General features: G+C 39.3%; 1 protein-coding gene across 3 annotated transcripts in view; it reads left to right on the forward strand.

Moving 5' to 3' along the window:
* TOPBP1 (DNA topoisomerase II binding protein 1) overlaps positions 1-9,651 on the forward strand; it is a 79,853-nt gene extending 70,202 nt beyond the window's left edge. For all 3 annotated transcript variants that reach the window (XM_082392616.1, XM_082392615.1, XM_082392617.1), the window contains one exon: positions 44-9,651. In XM_082392616.1, coding sequence (XP_082248742.1) covers positions 44-187 — 144 coding nt within the window. In that variant the 3' untranslated portion in view covers positions 188-9,651. The remainder of the gene's footprint in view (positions 1-43) is intronic.
* Positions 9,652-13,368: the final 3,717 nt, after the last annotated feature.

A 13,368-nucleotide genomic window follows, 5' to 3' on the forward strand; every position in this document is an offset into this window, starting at 1 on the left:
TGAAAAAAATGAATAATGTTGGGTTTTTTACCCCCTTTTATAGGAATCCCCTCCTCAAGTAGAAAATTACTGTCTACCAGAAGCTGTTTCATTTCCTCAGAATAATAAGGAACCTGGGCCTGGATTCTCACAAAAGAGGAAAGCTCCTACAGAGAAAAATAAAATCAAACGACCTAGAGTACAGTAATTGTATTTACTCAGTTACCAAACATTAAATGTGTTTTAAATTAATAGCTTGAATGTAACTGTGATGGATTTGTATCGTAATTTAAAGACAAGAACTTGAAGAATTCATCTTCAGTGTAACAATGACCCTGCTTGAAGTTAGTTTTTAACACCTGAAATTTTAATCATTGAAATATTAACTGTTCCTGAATGGAAAGTTACCTAAAATAACAAAGTTCAACTCCTCAGCTAGCTTGTCATTAAACCATATTGACATGTGTAAAGGGCTTTTCGTTTATTTATTTTCTTGTAAATATCTGAGTCTGTAGCTTAGTGGAATTTTTAGCAAGGTGACAGATTTTGCCTTAAAATGTCTTTTAATTCATAACAACGAGGAAGTTATCAATTGGGATTTATTCATGTTTTCCATGATTTTTAGCTTCTCACCATTTTACCTCTTTTTAACAGGAGCCTGAGCACAAGGTTTAATGAGGAACTGAGGCTTTAAACTTAAATGTGTGTGTATATATGTATATGCATGTTTATACAAATCTCCATGATGTTTGCCAAGTTTGGGCGCCAAAACTTGGAAAATAAGGACAATAAAGAATAAAAGTAGTGACTCAAAGTAGTTGTTCAAATAAGTTTTTAAAAAGAAAAACATTCTGGTATCCATTCTCTTGTTGAAGCAATAAAAGATTTGTAAAACACCCTTAAAAAGTGAATCTAGTCATGTTTCTGATGTTGTTTATATAGAATATTGTTCTAGTGGGTTGAAAAAAAGGGAACTACAAAATTGCAGTAGCCTCTATTAATCTAAATCTAAACACCAGGTACTACATGTATACCACAATTCTCTAATTATAAAGCTACCTTATTTTGTTTGACTGTAATTTTGATGTAAACTGTTCAATTCCTAATAATTCTTTTAAAGCCAAATTCAAATGGTGATGGATTAAAGTCCTCAACCTGGACATCAAACCCCTGAAGTTTTCATCAGGTTTTCCTCTAAATCGAGTAGGGGTTATCCCTGCCCTTCACAATACGAATTCCTACACCGCCAAACAGGTAGCACTGTTATATAAACGGTACTCCTGTCCCTCCCCCAAGCAAAAAAACACATGGGCCTGGTTTTATTAGAGCCATTTTGTGTTAGCTGGGTCCTTTCATTGGCAGTTTGCAGTAAGTTTCTCCCTGAATTTCACTACTTAAAAATTCTTTGAAATAGTTACTCTACAAATCTTCTTGATGAGTGCACTGTTGACAAAACAAATGTTATTCTCCTATTTCTCTATCCCAGAAAAAATTAACTAATGTACCATTTTCTTTTCTGCCAAGATTATGAACTATTTTTTCAGTTCAGGCCTTCAACACACAGTTTACAATTTTAAGGCTCCACATCGGTCTACACCATTCATAAATCATTTCAACTCAGGCTTTGACTCTTACACTGTAAATGTCCTAATGCCAGCAAGTTCTTCTTAACATGCAAATAATTCCAAGCATAGGTAGGTATCTCATTTAAAATGGAAAAAAACCCAAAAACCTTTCCTTGATTATTCTTATTTTCTCCTTAGAATTACTACAGTATTTTAATCTGTGCCACTTAAATTAGCATCTTATATTCCTCCATGAATTTTTCTTGTTCATTAGTCTGATCTCATCACCATTAATTCAACAAATAAGACACCTTAGCTGTAAGGTAGTGCGTGGGCTTCAGGAGCAAACCACTTAGAGCATGTGCTCTCTCAGAGAGCTTACAGAGGCAGCGCCCTCAGTGCAGACACAGCAGTCAGTTATACTCAGTATTTATATTACGGGCAGAATCGTGTCTTCCTCGACCCCCCAAAAAATTTTGTGAGTTGAAGCTTAACCCCATACATAACTGTACTTGGAACTTGGGCCATTAAGGGGGTAATTAAGGCTAAATGAGGTCCTGTGAGTGGGGCCCTACTTTGATAAGACTGGTGGCCTTATGAGGAGAGACCAGGAGTTCATGGGCAGAGAGGAAAGACCAGACCATGTGGGGACACAGAGGCAGCTGTCTGCAAGTTAGGAGGAGATGCCTTACCAGAAGCCACCCATGGCAGCACCTCAGCCTTAGACTTCTAGCCTCCAGAATTGTGAGAAGTTTGTTGTTCAAGCCACCCACTCTGGTATTCTCTTTTGGCAGCCCCAGCAGACTAATACAATATTACTGTGCAGAGGTTCACAAGCTGCACCATAATGCTCAGGAATGGCATAAGCACACTTTCATAGGGTAGAGCTCAGAGTTTTAGAGTTCATATCCGTGACTTCCCACCCAAAAAAGACACAAACCACTACTCTAGTCCAAACCTGTTAAAAGACAGGAGGGAAAGGGGAGGACAGAACAGCTAGAAAATGAAGGAAGGGCACAGCTGTTGGGATGCAATGAAAACAAGCTGGAACTGGCTGAAACCAAGGAGGCTTCAAGAATAGTCTGGTCATTGACCTTTAGCTCATTATACCTATATTGTAATACAGTGGTCCCCAACCGTTTTGCCACCAGGGACCAGTTTCTAGGAAGACAACTTTTCCACGGATGGGGGGTGGTGGGGTGGGGGGATGGTTCAGGTGGTAATGCGAACAATGGGGAGCGGCAGATGAAGATTTGCTGGCTCATCCGCTGCTCACCTCCTGCTGTGTGGCCCGGGCGTTGGGGACCCCTGTTGTAATACTAAAAATCACTCCCCCTTACGTGGACCAGAAAAGTGAGCAATGGCTGAATACCTGGGAAATACCCACGCTTCACTGAAATAGCAAGAATATTCCTCCCACTCATTAGCCTATGAAATTAGCCCATAAAACCCAAAAACCCCATGCCCTGGGGCCACTCTCACTTTCTGAAGACATCTGCATTCTGCCTATGGAGTGTGTATCCCTCCAAATAAACTCACTTTCACTTTTCTTCCAGGGCCCGAGAGTGGGCTCTTGTCTCACACTCAGACATGAATTGTCCGAGGAGGCACACGTGTTGACAAAGCAAGAGACTTTATTGGGAAGGGGCGCCTGGGCAGAGAGCAGCAGGGTAAGGGAAACCAGGAGAACTGCTCTGCCATGTGGCTTGCAGTGTTGGGTTTTATGGCAATGGGGTTAGTTTCCAGGTTGTCTCTGGCCAATCATTCTAACTCAGGTTCTTTCCTGGTTGTGCGTGCATAGCTCAGCCAAGATGAGTTCCAGTGAGAAGGATTCTGGGAGGTTGGTAGTACTTATGGACTGGCATCTCCTTTTGACCTTTCCTGAATTCTTCCAGTTGGTGGTAGCTTGTTAGTTCCATGTTCCTCACCAGGACCTCCTGCTGTAAGATAACTAACTCATGCAAGTGGTTACTATGGTGCCTGGCCAGGGTGGGTGGTTTCAGTCATTGGTTCACCTAACAGATACACTGCATCCACAGCTGCATACAGAACAATTTCCTCTAAAAGAAACCACAAAACTAGCTAAGTGGCTCCTACCCATCGGGCAAATGAGAAAACCACATCAAAGCAGGTAGGAGGAAGCTGAGACACAATCTCACCATAAACCCCACCCCCAGCACAGCAACCCACAATCAAGGGAACTGGCAGCCCTGAGCTTCTCCCTGAGGAGCAAAGGCTTTGAACCCCGCATCTGACACCCCAAATTTTAAGCCCTGTACCTGAGAGATAAGCCTCCAAAACATATACCTTTGACAGCCAATGGAGCTTGTGTCCACAAGACCCACAAGGCTACAGCAATCTGAGAACACAGTGCAGAGGCAGACTGAAAAGGGCCAGTCTTTCTGTAAAAGAGGCCCAGCTGGTTATTGTAAAGGTTTGGCGTTTATATTATAAATGGAATATAACTTTTAAAAATTGTGGATCACTGTTTTACCCCTGAAACTTATATAATATCGTACATCAACTATACCTCAATAAAACAAACAAACAAAAGCTTTGGCCTGAGGACCAGACATTTAACACACAAAGAAGGGACCACTGAAACAATCTCCAAAAGACAGAGGCCACCACGCCTGCCTTCTGGGCAGTCTCTTTCTGCCTTGCTCCAGGTCGCCAGTACCTCCAAGAAAGGAGCTTGTGCACTTGCCTGGTGCCCTGATTTTTGCAGCTGCCACCCACAGGACACCATTTGATCACCTGGCTGTGGCAGCCACTGGGGCTTAGGCCAGCAGGTCCCACGGGACTGTAACAAATGGATAGAGTTCTTAAACAGCTACCACTTCCAAGGCAGAGCAGGGAGGCAAAAGACCGAAACACCAATTCTTTCTGTGAAAGAAGCATAGTACTTACCTTCATTGCTACAGCCTGAGGGGCAGGCTTCTATTTAAACTCACATCAAGAGGCCTCCTAAAATACTTTCTAAAGTCTATAGAGGCTGGTGGGAGCCACCTTCAACCTCTCCCTGTGCCTCACTCCAGGTCACCTGTATCTCCTGGAAAGGAGCGCGTGCACACGCTTGGCACCCAGGTTTTTGTGGCTGCTGCTCAGGGGACACCACTTCATCACCTTGTTCTGGTGGCCAGCAGGGCTTATGTTCACAGGTCCCAAACTGTAACAAATAGAAAAACTGTTTTTAACCAGCTACCAACCTCAGGGCACATCACAAGGACAGCAGACTAAAACACACCCAGCCTTTCTGTGAAAGAGGTAGATTAGCATGTCTTCATAGCTTTGGCCTGAGGGGCAGGCCTCTAATTATACACACACACAAGGGCTGGCTACAGTCTTCTCTAGAGACCTCAGAAGGTGGACGCCATCTTCCTGCTCCCCCTCTGCCCTGCCCCAGGTCACTGGTATCTCTGAGAAAGTTGCTTGTGTACATGTCTGGTGTCCCAACTTTTGTGGCTACCACCCAGAGGACACATCCCTTGATAGCCCAGCTCTGGTGGTCAGGGGGACTTGTGTTCACAGGTTCAACGGGATGGTAGCAAACAGTTCATAACTGGTTATCGCCCCAGGGCTCAGTGCAGAGGAGCAAACAGAAATGCTCTTTTCCCAGTCTTCCCCTGAAAAAGGCATATTTGCATACTTTAAAAGCTGCTTCCTAAGGGTCTGGCTTCCAATCAGACTGAACCTTAGATGCTGACTGAGATCCTTTAGGACACTGACAGGTCTTGGCACACCCTCAACTACTGGGAGCCACTAAGAATAAATTAGGTTGCTTGGACAATCACAACGGTTTGAAGGACAACCAAGAGCTAGAGCAGGGTTGAATGATCAGTTTCATCTCCAACACAAACCCACTCCTTCAAGACTAGGAGAGGTGGTTGTTTTATCTAATGTACAGAAACAAATATAGAGAGGCAAGAAAAATGAAGAAACAAGGGAATATGTTCCAAGCAAAAGAATAAGCTAAAACCTCAAAAAAGGACTATAATGAAACAGAGATAAGTGATTTAGCTGATAGAGTTCAAAATAACAATCATAAAGATGCTCCCCAAGCTCATGAGAACAATGAATGAACAAAGTGAGAATTTCAACAAAGAGATAGAAAATGTAAATATCAAACTGCAGTCTTAGAGCTGAAGAATACAATAACTAAACTTTAAAAAAATACAATAGAGGGGTTCAACATCAGACTAGATGAAGTGGAAGAAAAGATCAATGCATGTGAAGACAGGACAGTGGAACTCATTGAATCAAGCAGCAAAAAGGGAAAAAAGAAAAAGATGAAAAAGAGTAAAGATAGCTTAAGGAACTTATGGAACGACATCAAGCATACCAACATTCACATTATAGGAGTCCCAGAAGGAGGAGAGAGAGAGAGAGAGAGAGGGGCAGAAAATATTTATGAAGAAATAATGGATGAAAACTTTCCTAAAGTGGAGAAGGAAAAAGGTACACAGATCGAGGAACCCCACAGAGTTCCAAATAAGATGAACCCAAAGAGACACATTACAATTAGGGTGTCAAAAGTTAAAGACAACAAAAGAATCTTAAAAGCAGGAAGAGATAAAACAACTTGTTATGTACAAAGGAACCCCCATGAAGATTATTAGCAGATTTTTCAACAGAAATTTTGCAGGCCAGAAGGGAGTGGCATGATATATATAAAGTGCTGAAAGAAAAAAATACTGTGCTGGCAAACTTGTCCTTCAGAATTGAAGGAGAGATAGAGGGTTTTCCAGACAAGGAAAAGCTAGAGAAGTTCATCAATACTAGACCAGACTTACAAGAAATGTTAAAGGAACTTCTTTAAGCTGAAAGAGGGGTGGGGGCACTAATTAGTAATGAGAAACATGGAAGTATAAATCTCACTGTTAGAGATAAATATACAGTAAAATTCAGAATAATCTAATGTTGTAAAATTGGTGAGTTAATCACTTATAAAGGTACGAGGAAGGTTAAGACAAGAGTAGTAAAAATAACTACAGTTTGTTAACAGTAATAACAATATTATTAATAATATTAATAATAATAACAATAACAATAACAATAATAATTTGTTAATGGATACACAAGATTAAAAGATGTAAATTGTGACATCAATATAAAAGGTAGTGTGGGGAGTAAAAATGCAGAGCTTTAGAATGAGATAAAACTTAAGTTGTTATCAACTTAAAATAAACTGTTATAAATAAAAACATAAGTTGTTTTATGTAAGCTCATGGTAACCACAAAGCACAACCCACAGTAGATACATAAAAGACAAAGAGAAAGGAATCAAAGCATACCACTACAGAAAACCATCAAATCAAAAAGTAAGAGAGCAAGAGATGAACAAGGGAACAGAGGAACTACAAAACAGCCAGAAAACAATTAACAAAATGGCAATAACTATGTACCTATCAATAATTATTATAAATGTAAATGGAGTAAATTCTCCAAACAAAAGACCTAGAGTAGCTGAATGGACAAAAAAAACAAAGCAAAACAATACATCAACAACAAAAAACATCTATATGGGTCTCAGAAGAGACTCACTTCAGATGTAAGGACACAAAAAGACTGAAAGTGAAGGGATGTAAAAAGATATTCCACGAAATGGAACCCAAAGAAAGCTGGAGTAGCTATACTTATAATGGACAAAATAGGTTTTAAGTCAAAGAGACAAAGAAAGTCATTATACAAATGATAAAAGGGTCAACCCTACAAAAGAATAAAATATTTGTAAATATTTATGCACCCAACATAGAAGTACCTAAATATATAAAGCAAAAATTAACACACATAAAGGAAGAAACAGACAGCAATATAGTAGTAAGGGATTTTAATATTCTACTTTAATTCATGAATAGATCATCCACAACGAAAATCAATACAGAATCACTGGCCTTAAATGACACATTAGATCAAATGGACTTAACAGACATATATAGAACATTCCATCCAAGAGCAACAATACACATTCTTCTCAAGTGCACATAAAACATTCTCCAGCATAGATAATATGTTAGGCCACAAAACAAGTCAATAAATTTAAGAAGACTGAAATCATACCGAGCATCTTTTCTGGCCACAATGATATGAAACTAGAAATCAATTACAAGAAGAAAACTGGAAAATCAACAAATATGTGGAGATTAAACAACATGCTACTGAACAACAAATAGGTCAAAGAAGACATCAAAAGAGAAATAAAAAAATACTTTGAGACAAATGAAAATGGAAATACAACATACCAACACTTATGTGATGCAGCAAAAGCAGTTCTAAGAGGGAAGTTAATAGTGATAAAAGCCTTATTAAGAAACAAGAAAGATCTCAAACAACCTAACTTTAGACTTCAAGGAACTACAAAAACAAGAAAAAGCTAAGTCTAAACTTATAAATTTAGAAGGAAGGAAATAACAAAGATCAGAGCAGAAATGAAGTAGAGACTAAAAGACAATAGAAAAGATCAATGAAACTAAGAGCTGTTTTTGAAAATGAAATATCAAACATAAACTAAAGAAACAAACCTTGGCTAGACTCAAAAGAGGACTCAAAGTCAGAAATGAAAGCAGAGACATTACGATGTCTACTATGAATAATTATACACCAACAAATTGGACAACCTATAAAAAAATGGATAAATTTCTAGAAACATACAGACTACAAAGACTAAGTCATGAGGAAATAAAAAATTTGATTACACTGATTACTAGTAAGGAGATTGAATCAGTAATCCAAAATTTCTCAACAAACAAAAGTCCAGGACCAGATGATTCTACTGGTAAATTCTAGCAAACATTTAAAGAATTCCAATCCTTCTCAAACTCTTTCAAAAAAACAAAAGAGGAGGGAACACTTCCAAACCAATTTTATGAGGCCAGCATTACCCTGATACCAAAACCAAAAACACTAGAAGAAAAGAAAATTACAGGCCAACAATGAACATAGATGCAAAAATCCTCAACAGAATATTAGCAAACTGAATTCAACAATACATTAAAAGGATCAGAAACCATGATTAAGTGGGATTTATTCCAGGGATGCAAGGGATAGGGGTGGTTCGATATCCACAAGTCAGTCAATGTGATACACCATATTAACAATATGAAGAATAAAAATCCTATGATCATCTCAGTAGATGCAGAAAAAGCTTTTCACAAAATTCAACATCCATTTAAAAAACTCTCAGAAAAGTGGTTATAGAGAGAATGTACCCCAACATAATAAAAGCCATGCATGACCAGCCAACAGCCAACATCATACTCAACAGTGAATAGCTGAAAGCTTTTCCTCTAAGATCAGGAACAAGACAAAGATACCCACTCTTGCCACTTTTATTCATCATAGTATTGGAAGTCTTAGCCAGAGCAATGAGGCAAGAAAAAGAAATAAAAGGCATCCAAATTGAAAAGGAAGAAGTGAAACTGTTACTGTTTGCAGATGACATGGTATTATAGCAAGAAAACCCTAAAGACTCCACCAAAAAACTGTTAGAATTAAATAATGAATTCAGTAACGATGCAGGACACAAAATCAATATGCAAAAATAAATTGCATTTCTGTACACTAATAATGAACTATCAGAAAGTGAAATTAAGAAAACAATCCTAGACCTATATGCTGAGAACCATAAAACATTGATAAAGGAAATTGAAGATGATTCAAAGAAATGGAAAGAGATCCCATGCTCTTGGATTGGAAAAATTAATATTGTTGTAATAGTCCTACTACCCAAAGAAATCTACAGATTTAATGCAATCCCTATCAAATTACCCATGACATTTTTCACGAAACTAGAACAAATAATCCTAAAATTATTTGGGACACAGGTGCAATCCCTGGTCCAGGAAGATCCCGCATGCCGTGGAGCAATTAAGCCCATGCACCACAACTACTGAGCCTGTGCTCTAGAGCCCACCAGCCACAATTACTGAGCCCATGTGCTACAGCTACTGAAGCCTGTGCACCTAGAGCCCATGCTCCACAACAAAGAGAAGCCACTGCAATGAGAAGCTCACGCACCACAATGAAGAGTAGCCCCCGCTCGCCACAACTACAGAAAGCCCACGTGCAGCAACGAAGACCCAATGCAGCCAAAAATAAATAAATAAAATTATTTTTTTTTAAAAAAGAACACTCCTTCATACCATATACAAAAATAAACTCAAGAAGGTTTAAAGACCTAAATGTAAGACATGACACTGGACTTCCCTGGTGGCGCAGTGGTTAAGAATCTGCCTGCCAATGCAGGGGACATGGGTTTGAGCCCTGGTCTGGGAAGATCTCACATGCCTCGGAGCAACTAAGCCCATGCGCCACAACTACTGAGCCTGTGCTCTAGAGCCTGCCAGCCACAACTACTGAGGCTGCGTGCCACAACTACTGAAGCCCATGTGTCTATAGCCCGTGCTCTGCAACAAGAGAAGACACCACAATGAGAAGCCTGTGCACCACAACGAAGAGTAGCCCCTGCTTGCCGAAACTAGAGAAAGGCTGTGTGCAGCAACAAAGACCCAACGCAGCCAAAAATAAATAAATAAATTTATTTAAAAAAAAAAGACATGACACCATAAAACTCCTAGAAGAGAACATAGGCAAAACATCCTCTGACATAAATCGTAGAAATATATTCTTAGATCAATCTCCCAAGGCAAAAGAAATAAAAGCAAAAATAAACAAATGGGACCTAATCAAACTTATAAGCTTTTGCACAGCAAAAGAAACCATAAACAAAATGAAAAGACAACTTACAGAATGGGAGAAAATATTTGCAAATGATATAATGACAAGGGGTTAATTTCCAAAATATATAAACAGCTCATACAACTTAATATGTAAAAAAAACCCAAACAACACAATCAAAAAGGGCGGAAGACCTAACGAGACATTTCTCCATAGAAGACATACAGATGGCCAACAAGCACATGAAAAGATGCTCAACATCACTAATTATTGGAGAAATGCAAATCAAAATCACCTCACATCAGTCAGAATGCCTATCATCAAAAAATCTACAAATAGAATTCCCTGGCAGTCCAGTGGTTAAGACTCCATGCTTCCAATACAGGGGGTGCAGGTTTGATCCCCAGTCAGGGAACTAAGATCCCACATGCTGTGCAACATGACCAAAAAAAAAAAGAAGTCTACAAATAATAAATGCTGGAGAGGGTGCAGAGAAATAGGAACCCTCCTACACTGTTGGTGGGAATGTAAATTGATGCAACCACTATGAGAAATAGTATGGTGGCTCCTTAAATAACTAAAAATAGAGTTACCATATGATCCAGCAATCCCACTCCTAGACATATATCCAGAAAAGACAAGACCTCTAATTCAAAAAGATACATGCACCCCAATTATCATAGCAGCACTATTTACAATAGCCAAGATACAGAAACCACACAAGTATCCATGAACAGATGAACGGGTAAAGAAGATGTGTGTGTGTGTGTGTGTGTGTGTGTAATGGAATATTAGTCACCCATAAAAAAGAGTCAAATAATGCCATTTGCAGCACTGTGGATGGACTTAGAGATTGTCATACTAAGTGAAGTAAGCCAGACAAAGACAAACATCATATGATATTGCTTATATGTGGAATCTTTTTAAAAAAAGATGCAAATGAACTTATTTACAAAACAGAAATAGACCCACAAACATACAAAACAAACTTATGGTTACCAAAGGGAAAAGCGGTGGCAGAGGGATAAATTAGGAAGTTGGGATTAACATATACACACTACTATATATAAAATAGATGACCAACAAGGACCTACTATATAGCACAGAGAAGTATACTCAATATGTTGTGATAACTTATATGGGAAAATAATCTGAAAAAGAATATATTGTCATATATCTATATATATAGCTATATGACTGAATCACTGTGCTCTACACTTAAACTAACACAACTTTGTAAATCAACTATATTTCAATAAAATATATATATAATTATATATATAATTTGATGATTAAAAATAATATATATTATATATATAATATATATTTTATACATATATATAGTAGTCCTAAAATTTGTATGGAATCACAAAAGACCTGAATAGCCAAAGCAACTTGAGAAAGAATTACACAGCTGGAAGCATCATGTTTCCTGATTTCAAACTATATTACAAAGATATAATAATCAAAATAGTGTGGTGCGGGGCTTCCCTGGTGGCTCAGTGGTTAAGAATCTGCCTGTCAATGCAGGGGACACGGGTTCGAGCCCTGGTCTGGGAAGATTCCACATGCAGTGGAGCAGCTGAGCCCATGGGCCACAACTACTGAGCCTGCGCTCTAGAGCCTGTGAGCCACAACTACTGAGCCGCGCGCCACAGCTACTGAAGCCCACGTGCCTAGAGCCTGTGCTCCACAGCAAGAGAAGCCACCTCAATGAGAAGCCCACCCAACGCAATGAAGAGTAGCCCCCGCTTGCCGCAACTAGAGAAAGCCCACGCAGCAATGAAGACCCAACACAACCAAAAATAAATAAATAAAATAAATAAATTTATAAAAAATATAGCATGGTGCGGACATTAAAAACAGACACATAGATCAATGGAACAGAATAAGCCCACACATACATAGTCAATTAACTTACAAAAAAAGGTGTTAAGGATATACAATGGGGGAAAGATAATCTCTTCAATAAATGGTGATGGGAAAACTGAGCAACCACATGCAAAACAATGAAACTGGACCGCTATCTTATTCCATACACAAAAATAAACTCAATATGGATTAAAGTCCTGAACATAAGACCTAAAACCATAAAACTCCTGGAAGAAAACATAGCAGTGATCTCCTTGACATAGGTCTTGGTGATGATATTTTGGATTTGACACCAAAAGCAAAAATAAACAAGTGGGACTAAATACTTCCGCACAGCAAAGAAAACCATCCACAAAATGAAAAGGCAACCTACTGAATGGGAGAAAATATTTGTAAACCATATAACTGATAAAAGGTTAATATCCAAATTATGTAAGAATTCATGCAACTCAATAGCAAAAAAACAATCTGATTAAAAATTGGGCAGAAGGAACTCCCCTGGTGGTACAGTGGTTAAGAATCCGCCTGCCAATGCAGGGGACACGGGTTTGATCCCTGGTCCGGGAAGATTCCACATGCCACGGAGCAACTAAGCCCATGCGCCACAACTACTGAGCCTGCGCTCTAGAGCCCGCCAGACATAACTACTGGCATCAAAGAAGTTCTTGAGAATGAGCATGTCTTTGCAAGGCACTCTGACCCAAGTGAAGAATCTCAGGATTTTCAAGAAAAGGTTCGCCTCCTCAGCTAACACAGGAGGGCAAACTATGTCCACTGACAAGGAAGGCTCAGAGAGCCTTGACTTTAACACTCTCAGTTTAGTCTGAGTCCAAGCAGAATTTGCCATTCCAAGTTCCCCCATCTCTCCCAGTCAATATCCTAAATTTCACATGAGCAACTTAATGAGGTTGTGAATTCAACTGATGTCATAATTCTGCAACCTGCACAATTAAGTTTTGTTTGATTTTCAGCAACATCAGCTCCCTGGCTCCATGAAATGATTCTCTTAGGGCTTGCCATGGATGCTCTCTGGTCCTTGGACTGTGACTTGAGCTGAGAGTTTAAGGACCTGAGCTTGTCATTTCTTCTTGGAAGCACTCCAGTTCATGGAGAACCAGCCCCACACTAGCCCTTGCAGGCATCATTACTGCCATAAAACTCAAGTGCAGCCCAAGTCCCAGGGGCTCCCAAAGCACTTGCTTCAGCAGACACTTCATCACAAGCAGAGGTGGTAGCTGAACTGTCATGCATGTCGTGGATTATGAGTATCCCATTA

This window comes from Balaenoptera borealis (assembly GCF_965194805.1).
Source record: "Balaenoptera borealis genome assembly, chromosome: 5".
Classification (NCBI taxonomy): Eukaryota; Metazoa; Chordata; class Mammalia; order Artiodactyla; family Balaenopteridae; genus Balaenoptera; species Balaenoptera borealis.